Here is an 18136-nt window from a genome sequence, read left to right on the forward strand (position 1 = left end):
TGAAGGGCAGGTTGGTTTTTTTGTGTCTTTTTACAGAACACTTAATCTCTTACTACTTAACACCTGTGCTCTCTGCATTCTGGCTTTGTGCTCCTGGGTTCTGGCCCTGACACCATCTGTCTGTCTCCCACGTGTCTGCCCTTTCTCCTGAGGCTTTTTGTTTTTGTTTTTGTTTTTTTTTAAGCTGTAATCTTGGAATTGTTTTGAAGCTCGAAAGGTGTTAGAGACCTGTCTCCTACATATAACTTGGAGTTGACACCAAAGCCAGATATAATCTCTGACATCCTCTTTTCATGGACTAGGAGAATTAAGTTTAGAATGGAAAGTGATTACTCTAATTTTATACTGTGAGCAGGGAATAGAGACAGAACTTGAATCCAGGTTTTCTCATTTCTAGACTAGTACTATTTGTAAAATTCATACACTGCTGTGTTGAATTTGTAAAATTCATACCTCTGCTGTGTTGGTCTCTTATTGTAGTTGAAATGTCCATTTGGTTTGTAAGACTATGGCTTCCTTTTTTTTTTTTTTTTCTTATCTGATCAATCTTGTCTTGTCTTGGTACTTGCAGGCTTCCTTTTCTCCCCAAATGCCGCATTCTTCACAGTTCAACCCTGTTGGATCATTCCTGTCTCCTTATATATACAGGAGGCCCATGTGTTCCCATAGAAGCACCAGTTGACTGTTGTGTGCCCAAGTTTTAGATTGAGCTCTTTAGCCTTGGTTGTTCTGAAGACTTATACTTCTGATTGGACTACCGAATGCATGTATCTATCTGAGGTATGTTAAACCCAGCAGATATAAAAACAGAACCAATTTCTTCCTTTTCCTCATCAGAAATAACATCAGAAGTAGGCAGGTAAAAGATTTAAAGGTTATTGCCAAAACAGGCATAGTGTAGGGAGTGGGAAGGACATTCTAGGCAAAAGGAACAACATGTATAAGGACAAGGAGATATGAAACAGGGCTGTTTTTAGGCAACTAGAAGTACAGTATTGCTAGAATTTTAAGCGCAAGGGGTACTAGCTTATGACCTGGTAGTCCACTTGTGTTCCTATGTGCAAGAGAAATGAGCACATGTGAGTATAAAAAGGCATGCACTAGAATATTCACAGCAGTTTTATTCATAATATTCAAAATCTGAAGAAAAAGCAAGCCAGTTGTGGCACCTGTAGTACCAGCTACCGGGGAGGCTGAGGCAGGAGAATCCCTTGAGCCTAGGAGTTCATTTCTGGTCTGGACCACATATCCAGACCCTGTCCCTAAAAATAGGACAAAACAACAAACGCCTGTTATGTCTGGTCCCCCAAGACAGTGCCTAAATTAGATGATTGACTAGGAAGATTCACAGGAGTCAGCATATAGTGGTTCTCATAACTAAGCTTACAGCTAAAGGATATGGAGAAAAACCATCAAAGGGAAAAGGCACGTGGGGTGAAATCTGGTACAGGCTTCCAATGTTCTTTTCCCGGGAGAGTTAAACAGGACATAGTTTAATTCCCCTACAGCTGACAACATATGTAAAATGTTGCCAGCCAGAATAGCTTGTTAGAATCTGGGCACCCAGAGAGAGAGAGACAGAGAGAGAGTGTTTGCACGTGTGTGTCTGAGGACTGGTTGAATAGGTAGCCTCTGCCTGAAATGTACCAAAATTTCAGACTCCAGGAGGAAAGCCGATGTTCAGCATAAACCATATTGTTTGTTCATTTGGGTATAGTAAGTCACTCAGTTCTGGGAATGGTGGGAACTCAAAATTTAGGTTCCCAGATGGTAGCTAAAAGACACCAGTCAGACCTGTTACTTTAAATCTTTTCTGTACACCCTTGAGCAGGAATATGGATAAATACATATATCCACATCTATTAATATGTAGCACAGTGATAAAAACCACTGTTCTGTACTTTAATGTGTAGACATGTCAGATACTAAGTTAAGTGGGGGGGAAAAAAAGCCAGACCCAAAAGAATATCCACATGATTGCATTTATAAGAGGTTCAAAAATGGGCAAAACTAACTGGTAACAACAGAAGCCTGAATAGTAAACTCTTTGGGGGATAGTGTGGGAAAGGGCACAGGGGAACCTTATAGATTGTTGGAAATGTTCTGTGTCTTGCTGTGTGTGGTGGTTGCTCCGGTATGTACAGATAAGTGAATGTTCATCAAGATACACACTTATAACTATTGTCCTTTTATTGAGAGGGAACACACAACAGAATAAAGTAGGAATAGACCAGGAGGGACTTAACTTGGCCACTAAGCTGAAGGCAGACCATGAAGGGTTTTATATGCTATTGATAAGGAACTTGGCCTTTACTCTGTGGCAGCAGTTCTCCAAGTTAGGTCCATGCCTGCCTAGTGGTCACCAAAACCCTTTAAGAGGCTATAAAGTCAGAAGTATTTTTATAATTCTAAGACATGGTTGATTTCTGCTCCCCCACCCCACTGTGTTGACATTTGTACCGATAGTGCAAAAGCAATGGGGGTGAGTAAAACGGCTGGCACTTACTTAGCAGGAATCAGGGCAATGCCATTAAACTGTAGTAGCAGTCATTGTATTCTTCATGGTACACATTCCCAGAAAAGCCAGTGTCACTTACAAATGTCCTTGAGGAAGCAGTAAAATTAATTTCATTACATCTCAGCCGTTGAATATATGCCTTTAATATTCTGTGTGACAAATGAGAAGTCAGTATAAAGTACTTTTGCTTCATATCCAAGTATGATGATTGTCTCAAGGAAATGTGACTGAGTTTCAAGAATAAGCCTCTTTTTTTCGTTTGAACACCTTTTTTTTCTTTACCAGAAGAACAACTAACAAACTATGGTTATTCAACTTTGGGTATTTGGCAGACATTTTCTTGAAAATCAACCAAGTAAGCCAGTCACTTCATAAGAAATAGCTCACTTTATTTGTTGCCAGTGATACAATTTGAGCACTGAAGAAGAAAATAAGAATTTTGGAAGACCTTTATCTGCCACCACATGAGCTTGACACTTGCCCCAATACTTGAAGTCCCCTGGTGAGATTGGTGGTACTATTTACTATTAACTAGTGTGTCAACATTTGTTATATTTGCATAATTCAAGCCAATATTTGTCAAATGACTAACAGATAGGAGTAAAAGATCCATCCAAAATGCAAGATTGACCCATGTATTTTAATGTAACAGCATATGAAGAGTACATACGGTTTCAGATTCCATACTGTAACTAATCTTTAAGAAGTTACCATTTGTTGAGAATTTTGGTGTAGTATTAATAGCCACAGTTATCTGACAATGATATTAAAATACTCCTTTTTCCAACTATGTATCTGTGTGAGGCTGGATTTTCTTCATATACTTCAACCAGAATAACACATGACAACACATTAAATACAGAAACAGACCAGAAAATCCCGCTATCTTATATTAAACCAGATACTAAAGAGATCTGCAAAAATGTCAATGCCACTCCATAAATTTTTTTTGTCTTGGAAAATCATTGTGTTAATATGTAATAGGTTTTTTTAATGGTTAATAAATCTACCCCTTTTTAATTTCTAATGGGTGAATATTGATATGACCTACTTACACAAAAAGCTCTTGAGTAATTAAAAGTACTTAAAATTACCTCAGTAATTTTTAAGAGTATAAAGGAGTCCTCAGACCAAAAAGTTTGTGGACCACTGCCCTCTGGAGTAGGTGATTAGATTTGTACTTTCCAGAGATCCTGTAAGAATATCCAGGCAGGAATGAAGACCTCTTAAAAGGCTCAGGAAATGTCCATAGGATTTGTTAAGGCACAGTGAACTTGGTTTGAAAAAAAGTGTTTCAGAATAGCATGTGTGGAAAGGGAGAGAAGCATCTGATGCTTGCCTTCGAGGGTTAAAGAGATGAGTAAAGGCCGTAGAGATGGGGTACTCTGTACGGAGGGCTGATGGGGATGCTAGGGAAAGACAGGCTGGCTACTAGAGGGAAGAGCAGGGTTAAGAAAAGTTCTAAACATGGGAGAGACCTGATGATGTTTACAAAGGTGTGAGAGCTGTGGCAGGTATAACCAAGAGGCCCTGTGGGTATGAGAAAAAATGGACTCCAAAATTGCTTTTTAAATAGGAAGAAGGATACCTTGTCAGTAAGTGCAGAAAAAGGATAGTAATGGAAGCTGTGTCAAATTGGTGAGGGCAAGAGTAGGGTCATGTAGACCAACTGTCCAGAGCCTTTAGTTTCTTTTATTCCTCAGGAGAATTTATGAGACTCTGTCATTCTCACATTACAAATAAAAAGACCTGCTTAGAGAAATTGAAAATCTTGGTCAAAGTTCCCTAGTTAATGGAGCACTGGGGCTTAAATCGGAATCCCAGACTCCAAGTTCCCTCTTCTGCATCAAGGCAGCCAGAGAAGCATTATATGGAGAGGTGATGGAGACCAGGTCCAAGAACAGCTTTGAGACAACTCTGGAGCCTTTGTTTTTTTATTGATGAAGAATGGTCTGTGGTCCAAACCTAAAACCCCAAATCCCAAAATGACTTTAGTGGTTGAGAATTTTGACAGGGAGAAGAGGTAGAATTCATGAATATTTCTCTTGATGTATCTAGAATCTTAAGAAAGGAGTCACTACCATTTATGAAGGTTATGAGTGAGGTGGTAAAAATACCTGTGACAGGAGTGTGGTACGGGTCTGCCTTTCATGTGGTATCTGTATTGAGTGCCTGCAAATGCAGCAGATACTATTCTGGGGCAGTGCTGAGATACAGGTTGTGAGGGACCTTTATAGTTTATCAGATTGGTGACCTTACAGTCCATACAGTTAGCAGTGTGACAGGTAAGTGATGAGAGTTAAAATTATAGTGACCATGTGCTTTCAATATTCTTGAGGTGTTTTGGTATGAAATATTCTCTAATGTTCTCATAAACCTGTCCTGGAAATTGTAGTATTTCCTCTTCCACACTGAGTTAAGAGAGCAAAAAGAACACTGGACAATAGATGTACCCTATGAAAAATGAAGAATAACCAGAGATGGAAAGGGAGAGCCAGGAGAAAGTGATTCCTGACTTGAGTGGAGAATAGCTGAAGGGTCAGATCCTACAAAGATGCAGAGTAAGATAGACTTGAAGTATCAGTTGGATTTGGCAGCTATGAAGGCATTAATTTGGGAGCAGTTGTTTAGTGTCTTTTTGGGGAAGGGGAGAGATCAGTGCTGGCAGGACATTGTGGATTGAGAGGATGAACAGGAAGTTAAATAAAGATCATATATTTTCAAGAAGGTTGATAGTATAGCAGAAGAAATTGGCAGTGAATTGGGAGGATATTTTAAATCAAGGAAGGTGTGGTGGTTTTTTAAGGTGAAAGAGTCTTGAACATACTGACAAACTGAAGGGGAGCCAGTGGAGAAGAGAGGAAAGTCAGGTGATGCAGGGAGAGGAGATCTTGTATCTGTTGATGGATTTATCTTTCCGACACAGGAAGGAGGTTAGGACCTGTAGCTTTATCTCGTTTATTCCTGGTGAGCCTTCCTGTCCAGTCCTGTTGGACTACTTTGTTTTCTTGAATTTACTGTGTTCTGTATCCTCTCTGTGCTTGTTCTCTGTGTGTTAATGCTTTTTCTCATGCCTGCTTATTGAAATTCTGCATTTTCATTATTCTCTAGGCAAAACATCTGAGTTGTGAAACCATTTTAGATACCCTACTTTATTCCTCTCTTCTATAGCATTTTATGCTTGATCTCCACTTAGCTAACTAGATTTGTTTCTTTTTCCTACCTGAATAATTCTCCTGAGGGCAAGGAGTATGTTTTATATATACATATCTGTAATCTCAACATCTAACCTAGTGGGTTGTCAGCATTTACGAAATAATATTAGGTTGAACTATGTGAAATTGCCATTTTGTTGGTTGAAAAAGGTAAAATACTGACAATTTCATATGGACCAACCTGATAAATTTTTATTCCTGACATTGTTGCATAGAAGACTTGAGGTGTAGGACCAAGGAGAAATTTAAACACAGAGAAGCATCTCTCAGCAAACTATAGAGTCATTAAAGTAGAGCCAAAATCTGGCTTTGAGTGAGCTGGTGACTAAAGTAAATAGAGAAATTTGGCTAGAAGACTTACATTCTTCCATAAGGAAAATGTATTCTTCATGGGAATCTGTAGCATTTCCTGATCTGTGGTCTGAATGACATTTCTCTAAATGAGTGTTCATATAAGGGCTCTTCAAAATCGTAATAGAATATGCCTAAAATCCTCAGTATCCGTGCAATAGAAATTTTGTTTAGCTTTATTATTGGTATAAAACTAAAGGCAGGCCAGGCATGTGGCTCATGCCTGTAATCCCAGCACTTTGGGAGGCTGAGGCGGGTGGATCACCTGAGGTCAGGAGTTTGAGACCAGCCTGGCCAACATGGCGAAACCCCATCTCTACTAAAAATATAAAAAATTAGCTGGGTGTGGTGACACATGCCTGTAGTCCCAGCTACTCAGGAGGCATAGGCACCAGAATTGCTTGAACCCAGGAGGCGGAGGTTGTGGTGAGCCGAAATTGTACCACTGCACTCCTGGGCGACAGAGCGAGACTCTGTTTCAAAAATAAAAATAGAAAAAAAAATAAAGGCAAATTGCCAGAGTACGTCTCAGCAGAACCAGTTATTTGGGACATCTAAGTATATATTACTTTCTGCTACTCTGGCTTAATTAAAAAACAAAGTCTAAATGTTCAAGACCAATGCATTTAAAAACCATCTGATTAAATGGAGGAAAAATACTTCAGAAAAATTTTTAGTGTGAACACATTTTTGTCAGGAGGATTACTACATTCCAATCCATGGGACCCCAGTTTTAGAACTCTCTCTGGAGGACTGAGTAAACCTTGGGCCCTTCAAACAGTCTTCTATAAATTTCTCAACTGGCTATTAATCCATTGTACATGATTAATAGTAATAGTCTTGAAGGGTCTTCAGCATTGGTATTATGTTGTCGATTAAAGGCAAACTGAGTAAAAACCCAGAGATGGTAGTTGGCATTCATTTACGACAGGGTGAGTATCCCCAAATAAAGATTTTGAGCTGCCAGAATGGCCATCCTATCACAATGCTGGGTCTGGGGAGTATGATATTTAAAGGCAGGGCGAAGGTTTCCAAATTAGACAATTGTTCATTTCTTCTATACAAATAAATATAAAATTTGGGGATCTTTAGCAAACATATCTACAAAGTGTGGTTCAGATTTTTAAAGAAAAAGTTATGAGTGATACTTCCGAACCACAGATGGAAAAAAAAAAACCCAGTTATATGCTAAAACAAGTAAATAAGCTTCTTGATGAACTTGGCTAGGATGAATAAGTTGAAACCATACCTCTGAGTAACAGTGATATAATTTAATAACTGGTGTGTAATTGGACATCTGCCACTAAAAGTATTTATTGAGCATATCCATGTACTTTATGTATTTCTGACTACTACGAAGTCTGCAAAGTAGGTGCTACCCTCTTTTTTTTTTTTTTTATACCTTTAGGTAACCAAGGCTCAGAGTGATACCTAAGTGGTAGACCTGGTGTTTGTATTGCAAAGCCTGTGTTCTTTCTGCTTTTCGAAACAATGATTCCCACTTTTAAGGAGGAGGAGGAGGATTTTCCTTTGTGGAGGAGGGAAATGCTTTTCTTCAGACTATTTCCCTCACCTTTGTTGTCCTAGTTGATGATCATGGCTATAGGAAAACAGTTTCATGATAGGAGTGTCAGCTCTTATCTATTGGAGAGGAGAAAATTGAGGCCTGATCTAAAATAACTTGGATTAGGGCCAGGCGCTGTGGCTCATGCCTATAATCCCAGCGCTTTGGGAGGCTGAGGCAGGCAGATCACCTCAGGTCAGGAGTTTGAGACCAGCCTGGCCAACATGGTGAAACCCTGTCTCTACCAAAAGTACAAAAATTAGCCAGGCGTGGTGGCACATGCCTGTAATCCCAGCTACTCGGGAGGCTGAGGCAGGAGAATCACTTGAACCCGGGAGGCAGAGGTTACAGAGAGCGGAGATTGAGCCATTGCGCTCCAGCGTGGGCGACAAGAGCAAAACTCTGTCTCAAATAAAATAACTTGTATTAGGTGAGTTTCCTCAAAAGCCATTCTTTCTAACAATAGGTAGATAGGTAGAACTAGTTTTATCTTGAGGGTATTTGTCTCTATATCATTAGCATTAAACAAAGAATTGTTTTTAAATTAATTTTTTAATTAAAGAATTGTTTTTGTTTTACAGCATTGCCAAGTAATTCTTCCTGTTGACTCCTGATTTTTGGTAGTATTAAGGTTTGCACTCTATTAAGTCTCTGATTTATCTTAAAGCCTTCTTTCCCGTTGACAGTAGAAGACCAACTAAAGGTCAAAAAAAAGCTACAAATGACCTCACTTTATGGCAAAATATGCTAAAAATAAGGGCAGGAACTGTCAGGCAATAGTAGAATAACCAAGAGAAAAATATTTTTTATCATGGTAAAACATTGGTCTGAATGCAGATCTATACATTGATGAAAGTTCAGATGGACTACACAAAGTAAATGGGTCTGTGAGTATGGGGTGGATAGTAGGTTTCTGTTTTGAAAATGAGGAACTATGAATTCATATAACTGGACGGTTTAAAAGGATCAGTATTGGCTAGATGTGGTAGCTCATGCCTGTAATCCCAGCACTTTGAGAGGCTGAGGCAGGAGCAGCGCTTGAGCCCGGGAATTCAAGATCAGCCTGGGCAACATAGCGAGACCTTTTCTCTGAGGGGAAAAAAAAAAAGTTAAAAAAAAAAATTAGCTGGGCATGGTGGCGCATGTCTGTAGTCCAGCTACTTGGGAGGCTGAGGCAGGAAGATTGCTTGAGCCCAGGAGATCAAGGCTGCAGTGAGCTGTGATTGCAGCACTGTGCTCCAACCTAGGGGACAGAACAAGACCCCATCTCTTAAAAAATGTGTGTGTGTGTGGTGCGTGTGTGAATATACACAGTACACATGTCGAGCAGCCCTAATCTGAAATGCTCCAAAATCTGAAACTTTTGGAACACCAGTATGTCACAAGTAGAAATTAGACACCTGAATTCATGATGGGTGACAGTTAAAACACAGTCAAAATTTAATTTCATGTACAGAATTACTAAAAATATTGTATAAAATTAACTTCAGGCTATGTGTATGAAGTATATATAAAAAATAAATGAATTTGGCCGGGCGCAGTGGCTCACGCCTGTAATCCCAGCACTTTGGGAGGCCAAGGTGGGCGGATCATGAGGTCAGGAGATCAAGACCATCCTGACTAACGTGGTGAAACCCCATCTCTACTAAAAATACAAAAAAATTAGCCGGGCGTGGTGGCGGGCGCATGTAGTCCTAGCTACTCCAGAGGCTGAGGCGAGAGAATCCTGTGAACCCGGGAGGCGGAGCTTGCAGTGAGCCGAGATCACACCATTGCACTCCAGCCTGGGCGACAGAACGAGACTCCGTCTCAAAAAAAAAAAAAAAAAAAAAGAGAAAAAAATAAATGAATTCTGTGTTTAGACTTGGGCCCTATCCCTAAGATAGGTCATTATGTATATGCAAATGTTCCAGCTTCCAAAAAAAAAAATCCAAATCTGAAACACTTCTTTGTCATCTCAGCATTTCTGATGAGGGATACTGAACCTGTAGTGGATTCAGCCCTTAGGTCTATTTGAATCATATCTCTTGCCTTTTAATTAAGGATTTTAAGTCAAATGATTAAGAGGAAGAGTTAGGGGGTACCAGGAATAGAAGGGCCTGGAGTCTTCAGAGAAATAGTTGCCATAGGTCTTTGGTTCACTTAATGAGCCAATAGATCCTTCCTCAAGGATCCCTGTGGTGGCCTCTGAATAATAATAATGATACGACTGATAGACAGTATTCGTTGGTTCAGCACATAATTACATGTCAGGCCCTATGCTAAGTACTTTATGTGCATTAATTCACAAAAAGCCTTATGAGATAGTATTACTTTTATCCCTATTGTACACAAAGGAGAGTAGTAGATCTGTTCGCCATGTGACAGTCCTGGCTTTGATTTTTTTTTTTCTCCTTCCAAATTGGTTAAGGCAAACATTGGTAACTATAAGATGAAACAGTTTGGAATATACATTGAACACCTCATTCACTTCTATTATAATGTCATCTTAAGCTAGAGCTCTGGCTTGATGTATGTGAGAGAAGGGGAGGGAGGCATGTCAGATATCATTTGCCTTGATTTGGGAAGGTGTGTATGTTCCTAACAGGATTAGGAGTGGGGCAGGGTGACCAGACACATTCCTAAATTAGATTTTTTTTTCAGACTCCTTGAAATAGTAAGATTTCCTTCCTCTCCTAAGGAATACCTTTCTCCCAGACTCCCAAGTCTGCATCTGTTCCCTAGACTACTATGGTACTTTCTCACTAATCCTTCTGCCACTTATCTGTCATGTAGTTGCTGGTGGTCTCCTTCTAAGACTCACTTTGTTATTTACTTGCCTTTAGATGTGGCCAGGATCTGGAATCCATGTAGTCCATATATATATAGTACTTTTATTACAGTAATTAAAAGCTAGGTTAATTTTTGTGTGTTGAAAAGACACAATTTTGTGTATTGAAAGACAATGCTGACTCCTTAATTTGGCATATGAGGCTTTTCCAATTTTCTCTCCTATACCTAATGCTGTACCACACTGGACCACTTTTGATAATGCCTCTCTACTCTCTTGTGTTCTTTAGAACTTCCTCTTTACCCCCATTTCCAGGCACATTCTGTCCCTCCAAGCCACCTTGGCTTGGAGGACAATGTACGTTTACAGCACGTTGTAGTCTGTGTTGTGGATGTTTACAGGATCGGGTCTTAGTTCTTTTTCTTTTTCTTTCTTTTCCTTTTTTTTTTTTTTGAGACAGGGTCTTGCTCTGTCACCCATGCTGGAGTGTGGTGGCACAATCTCTGCTCACTGCAACCTCTGCCTCCTGGGTTCAAGCATTCCTCCTACCTCAGCTTCCTGAGTAGCTGGGGCTACAGGCATGTACCATCATACTTGTCTAATGTTTTGTATTTTTTGTAGAAACAGGGTTTCGCCATGTTGCCCAGGCTGGTTTTGAGCTCCTGCCTGCCAAAAGTTCTTTTCCAGACTTCAAAACTTTATTTTGGTTTAGTCTGTGTCTAATCTGCTGCCCCTTGGGGTGCTCACTATAGAGAGCAGGCAGTCGGCTAATGTTTATTAGGCAGTGAAGAATGAAGCATGTAACCTTAAGATAATGCAGATTGTGCTAGGCAATGGCACGTGCCTGTAGTCTCAGCTACTCAGGAGGCCAAGGTGGGAGGAGCATTTGAGCCCAAGAGTTTCAAGTTCAGCCTGGGCAATACAGCGAGACCTCCTCTCTGCAGGTTATAAATCTTTGCATCTTAGCCTTCATGAAGTTGCCTTCCTGAAATTGAGAATCGGCTTAGAAATCTACAGTTGTGAAAAGGGCCTTGTGTGTCACTGGATTTAACAGTTCTCAATGGCACCACTCTAGAGAGCTTGGGAAAACAACCTTGTAGGATTGTGTATTTTGGTCTTCTTCACAGTTTGCAGAGGGTACCACCAGTCTTCAAGAACTTGAGGCTGACGTGAGGCTCAAGTTTGTCCCTTTAAGGTCATCCTGCAGAGTTGGTAAAACTGTAAATGCTCTTGGTCATTCTCATGCTCACTTGGATTTTAGTAGGCCAAACAAAATGACATCGGGCCTCTTCTTGTTTTGTTTTGATGTGACCAGCTTATGAGATATTAAGTGCCAGTTTCCTTACTTGGTCTGTTTTTGTTTTCCGCAAGATAATTGAGGATAATAGAACTGATGAGGCAGGCTCCCCTTAAAAAACTCAATCTGTCAACCAATATTTCATTGCTTCTTATGTTGGGCATTGGCTGTGGAGAGTGAGGGAGACTGGAGTGAAGAATGGTACCTACGTTTCTGCTTTGGGCATCTGGTGGATGGTAGTGTTATTTACCGAGATAGGGAATACCAAAAGAATAGTTTTTGTGTAAGGGTTCATGATTTTTTATATATATATATATAGGAGTTCTTTTTTCATTCGGTAATGTCTTACCCATCTTCTCATGCCAGTTAATAAAGTTGTATGTACTAATAATGACCACATAGAGTTGTATAACTTAATCAGTTTGGGTGGTTTTACCACTGTTGGTACTTACCTCTCTTGTATTCAATAATTAGTGTTTGCAGATACAAATTAGCAGCTACTGTATGCCATGCAAAATGCTTTACATATGTCATCAAAAAGTTGGTATCCTTTTTCCATTTCACAAATGGGGAAACTGAGGCATAGAGGTTAAGTAACTGTGATATCACACAGCCAATAAATGGCAGAATGAAAATTTTTAAACAGCTGTATTGACATAAAATCTACATACCCTAAAGTTCACCTTTAATGTACAGTTCATTGGTTTTTGGTCCAGTTGACTCTTGGACAGTGTGGGAGTTAGGAGGACCACCCCCCACAGTCAAATATCTATGTATAACTTTGACTCCCCCAAAACTTGAGTAATAGCCTGCTGTTGACCGGAAGCCTTACCAATAACATAAACAGTTGATCACATGTTTTGTATGTTACATGTATTTTATACCGTATTCTTACGATAAAGTAAGCTAGAGAAAAAATGTTACTAGAAAATCATAAGAGAAAATATATTTACTGTTCATTAAGTGGAAGTGAATCATAAAGATCTTCATATTTACTGTCTTCACATTGAGCAGGCTGAGGAAGAGGAAGGATTGATTGGTCTTGCTCTCTCAGGGGTGGCAAAGGTGGAAGGATGTGGAGCGGATGTAAGGAGAAGCAGGCACAGTCAGTGTAACTTTACAGAAATAATTTCTGACTGACTTTTTGCTTTTTCATTTCTGTAAAAATGTTTCTATATGGTACCAATCTTAATTCCACCATTTGCGTTAGTTTCAGTGCCTGTGTAATAGAAGGGTCTGTATTGTAAAAGAAGTCAAAAGCAGCCTTGAATAATCGGAACCCTTTTGCCAGATCATCTAATGTCAATATGTTTTCTGGCATTGCTACTTCAACATCGTCTTCCATGTCTGGCACTGGTTTGGAGCGCTCATCTCTATCAAATTGTCTTCTGCTAATTCCTCTGGTATGTTAACTCTTGGATTTCTCCAAGGTCCATGTCTTGGAAATCTTCACTCCCAACCTTTTTTGTCATATCTACAGTTTTTTTCATGATTTCCTGTATTGGCTCTGTGGTAAATCTGTGAAGTCATGTACAACATCTGGAAACAGTTTTTTTAAGCAGGAATTTATTATTTTGGGCATGATGGCTTTCATGGATTTTTCTGTAACAATGATGGCATTGTCACTGGTGTAATTCTTCTAGACTTTCATGACCTTCTCTCTATTGGGGTTCTCTTCCACAGCATTAACGATCCTTTCTGTAGAGTAGCATGTGTAATGAGCCTTAAAGGTCTTTATGACCCCTTGATCTGGAGGCTGACTTAGAGATGTTGTATTTGGGGGCATGTATACCTCTTTGTTGTTGAATTCATGGCATTCTGGGTGGCCAGGGGCATTGTCCAGTATTAAAAGAACTTCTGAGTACCTTGTTCATCATAAACACTCATTAAGTGTTTTAGTATATTTTAAAAAGTCCTTTACTGGCAAGGTACTTTCTGACTCCAGGAACAAAATATCAATTGAACCAATTCAGAAAAAGAGTTCTTGTCCAGACCTTCTTGTTGTACAACCGAAAGACTGGCAGCTGGTGTTTACCTTTTCCCTTAAGGCCCAGAGGTTAGCAGCTTTATAGATAAAGGCAATCCTAATCATAAACCTGACTATATTTGTAGAAAACTAGTAGAGTTAGCCTACCCCTTTTTGCCTTAAATCCTGGTGCTTGATTCTCTTCCTTAATAGTATCCTTTGTGGAAATTTTTCCACGAATTGGCCAAGAATATTTTGGTATTTTTTTCTTACAGTTCCGAGTACTTAGCTCATAGTAAACGCTCATTAAGTGTTTTAATGTATAAAGAAGATACTTAAGTCCTTCCTACTTTATCTAATTCGTAATGTGGAGAGAAAGGGGGTCATAAAGGAGTGTAGAAAACCTAAATATCTTTTTTTTTCTGTGTCTAGGAAGAAGAAGCAGGAAGGATAAAAGATTGCTGGGACAACCAGGAAGCACCTGCTCTCTCCACGTGTAGTAATGCCAATATCTTTCGAAGGATAAATGCCATATTGGATAATTCTCTGGATTTCAGTAGAGTCTGCACTACACCTGTAAACCGAGGAATTCATGATCATTTGCCAGGTGATTTAGGTTTGAAAACTTGAACGTGGTAGGCATCTGTACAGATCTGCTTCTAAGTAGTGCATGTAAGAGGTCTTCCTTGGAAAGCTTGTGAAGAACAATGTTGAGTTGCTGGCAATACTTGCCTTTTTGTGGTTTAGTTTATGGATTGAATCTCTCTCTGGGTGAAGACTGCCTTTGATTAGGATGTGTAAACCTACTTTATGATACACAGAAAGGTTGGGGAAAAAAGAAAAGGTCACAGATTACACAAGTATTTATATAAAGAGATATAATGTGGATCACATATGTTACAGATTTTCTGGTAGCCATGTTAAAATTAAGATACAGATGAAATTAATATTTTATTTAACCCAATATATTATAATATGACAACATTTAATTAATATGAAAACTATTAATGAGATTTTTTTTGTTAGTACTACGACTTCAAAATCCAGTGTGGATTTTACAAGCATATCTCAACATGGACATTTCAGGTGTTTAGTGGCTACTGCACTGGACAGTGTAGCTCTCGAATGTTTTAACAGCTTTTAAACATGAGTCAGCACGCATTTAGTTTCTGTATCTATTGGATACTCCAAGGAATAGTGGAGATAGAGGGCAGCATCTCCTGAAGTTGACTCTTTCCAAGAGGTGTGGATGTCCTAATGGTGTTTCATTTTGTGGGAGTTGCAACCCATTATAAGAATGTTGAAGTGTTTTGGGTTTGAGTTATTTATTTTATTTTATATTTTCTTTTTCTTTCTTTCTTTCTTTTTTTTTGGGGGGATGGAGTCTCACTCTGTTGCCAGGCTGGAGTGCAGTGGTGTGATCTCGGCTCACTGCAACCTCCGACTCCCTGGTTCAAGCGGTTATCCTGCCTCAGCCTCCCTAGTAGCTGGGATTACAGGCACGCGCCACCACACCCAGCTAATTTTTGTATTTTTAGTAGAGATGGGGTTTCATCATGTTGGCCAGGATGGTCTCGATGTCCTGACCTTGTGATCTGCCTGCCTTGGCCTCCCAAAGTGCTGGGATTACAGGTGTGAGCCACTGCACCTGGCCTTTATTTTATATTTTGTTTTTCTTTCTTTCTTTTTTTTGAGACAGAGTCTAGCTCTTTCGCCCAGGTTGGAATGCAGTGGTGCGATCTCAGCTCACTGTAACCTCTGCCTCCTGGGTTCAAGCAATTCTCCTGCCTCAGTCTCCCAAGTAGCTGGGATTACAGGCACCCGCCACCACACCTGGCTAATTTTTTGTATTTTTAGTAGAGATGGGGTTTCACCATGTTGGCCAGGCTGGTCTCAAACGCCTGACGTCAGGTGATCCACCCACCTCGGCCTCCCAAAGTGCTGGGATTACAGGCGCGAGCCACTGTGCCTGGCCTGTTTCAGTTGTTTTAGATGAAAGAATATATGTTTAATTTTTAAAAATGGACCTTGAAAACAATTAGCCACAATGGGGATTCTCAAAACAAGGACTGATAATTACAGTCAACCCTTGAACAACACTACGTTGGACTGTGCAGGTCCACTTATATGCAGATGTTTTTCAACCAAAGCTGGAAAATGTGGTATTCAAGGGATGTAAAACCCACACATATGGAGGGCTGACTTTTCTGGTATAGGTAGGTTCCTCAGGACCAACTGCAAGACTTGAGTATGTGCGGATTTTGGTATACTCTGGGGGTCCTGGAACCAATTCCCTACATATACCAAAGGACAACTACTGTTTTTAGTTGTAAATTCTTTTATTTATTTTTTAACTTGGCGTTAGAAATAATTCCCACAAAAATGCAGGAGTATGTGAGCATTAAATAGCGTAATGTTTGAGGGAGAGGCATATTAAGGGAGTGACTAACTTGTGGCATTTGCTTCTGTCGTACAGGAAGGCAAATGAGAGAAGGGCATACTTGGGGGTGGGGGTGGTTTTTGTCTCTTCTGACTTGTACAAAAGAAAAATGTAAGTCATGAGCTAGCCCAATTCTCTTTTAGTTTACGCTGAGTTAAAAGTTCAGGGAGTCATCTTTCTTAGTTCTAATACATGTTCTGTTTTTCTCCTTTGAGAAAATTGCATGTATTATGTCCCAGTAAGAATGACAGGCCAGGCATGGTGACTTAAGCCTGTAATTAAGGCTGGAGCAGGTGGATCACTTGAAGCCAGGAGTTTGAGACCAGCCTGGGCAACATGGTGAAATCCCGTTTACAAAAAAATAGAAAAATTAGCCAGATGTGGGGTGTGCACCTAGTTGCAGCTACTTGGAGGGTGAAGTGGGAGGATCAGTTGAGCCTGGGAGGTCGAGGCTGCAGTGAACTGTGGTCGTGGCACTGTACTACAGCCTGGGTGACAGAGCAGGACCCCTGCCCACCTCTGCCAAAAAAAAAAGTATGACACTCAACAATTCAACAATGACTTAAACCTCACTGGGTTGTTTCAGAGATGCTGGAAACTTTTCTAGTTTACAGGAAAATATTTTTCAGCTAATACTAGGTGTTGGACTTCAGGGAAAGGACCCATGATTGGTGGGAGAGGAGCTTTCCAGAGTGTGTGTTTGCAGCTGTCCAGGGAGCCCAGTGACTTCACTGGTAAGATGCCAGGGTCTGGTGACGATGTTGTTACCATTATACTCTGCCCAGGGTCAGTAGCCGAAGTACAAGTTAAAGACTTCTCGGGCTCTTCAGCTCCTTCTCAGCCTCTTAGAACCTTCTAAGAGAAGCAGGAGGAAGATCTTGAGGAAATTTGGAAACCTGGGTTCTAAGCTTGACCCTGGGCAGTGAGATAAAGAGGTCAGTTTTCTCAGCTGCAGGACAGAATGGTACCTGCTCAACCTGCCTCACAGGTTTCTTATGGGGCTCAGATGTTAAGACAATACTGCAGATTTAAGGGAACTCAAGGAATTCTAGGAAAGGTTTCTGTCAAAGGTAGCTGATGTTCTTGAGCCCTTCACGTATACCCAGCCCCTCCCTTGTGTGGTGAACTCTCTCTGCTTTCCACTTGTGATTCAGCTCAGGGCTGTGGGCCTGTATTCTCGAATGGTGAAACAAGGATGCCTGGCCTACAGCAGAGAGCATTTTTTCTGTGGTCACCAGCAAAAACACCAACCTTATGATTAATGAGAAAGTAAACTAGGATATATATTTTTCTATGAAGAACCTTAAGAAATAACCCAAACTTGTAGCTTCTGATCAAAAGTAATTTTGTTCCTTGAAGGAAATAATCAGAATTATGAAAACCTAAGATTGTTTATGGACAGCATTATAACTAGGGACAATTTGGCAACAGAATGTTAAGTAAATGATAGGAGAGCTGTACCATGGAATATCATGTACCATAAAATATAATGTTTATAGAAGACTACTTAATGGCAAAGAAAGATAACTACAGTGTCTGAAATGAAAAAAAGCGAAGTGTAAGACAGGTGTAAAAAAGCAAAGTGTAAAAAGAATGGCCTTAAATATATATGCATAGAAAAACACTGGAATGATATAAATGTGACAGTGAAGGTAGGTAATAGCAGAAAAAAATTATGGGTAATTTTTGTTTCCTGAGACGGAGTCCCGCTCTGTTGTCCAGGCTGGAGTGCAGTGGCGTGATCTCGGCTCACTGCAACCTCCAACTCCCGGGTCCAAGTGAGTCTCCTGCCTCAGTCTCCTGAGTAACTGGGATTACGGGTATGCCCCACCACGCCTGGCTAATTTTTGTATTAGTAGAGATGGGGGTTTCACCACATTGGCCAGGCTGGTCTTGAACTCCTGACCTCAAGTGATCCACCTGCCTTGGCCTCCCAAACTGCTGGGATTACAGGCATGAGCCACCGCACCTGGCTGGGTAGTTTTTTTCTGTATGCTTTTCCCCACTAGTTCTTC

General features: G+C 40.2%; 1 protein-coding gene across 9 annotated transcripts in view; it reads left to right on the top strand.

Moving 5' to 3' along the window:
• Positions 1–18136, top strand: part of CPEB1 (cytoplasmic polyadenylation element binding protein 1) — a 104025-nt gene that overhangs the window by 6664 nt on the left and 79225 nt on the right. For 6 of the 9 annotated variants that reach the window (XM_001158745.6, XM_054667087.2, XM_063794300.1 and 3 more), the window contains exon 2: positions 14114–14288. In XM_001158745.6, coding sequence (XP_001158745.2) covers positions 14114–14288 — 175 coding nt within the window. Of the gene's footprint in view, positions 1–571; positions 781–12925; positions 13119–14113; positions 14289–18136 lie in introns of those variants that run through there. The other 3 variants (XM_016927294.4, XM_063794304.1, XM_009429696.5) reach the window with 3 other exon arrangements.

This window comes from Pan troglodytes, chromosome 16 (assembly GCF_028858775.2).
Source record: "Pan troglodytes isolate AG18354 chromosome 16, NHGRI_mPanTro3-v2.0_pri, whole genome shotgun sequence".
Classification (NCBI taxonomy): Eukaryota; Metazoa; Chordata; class Mammalia; order Primates; family Hominidae; genus Pan; species Pan troglodytes.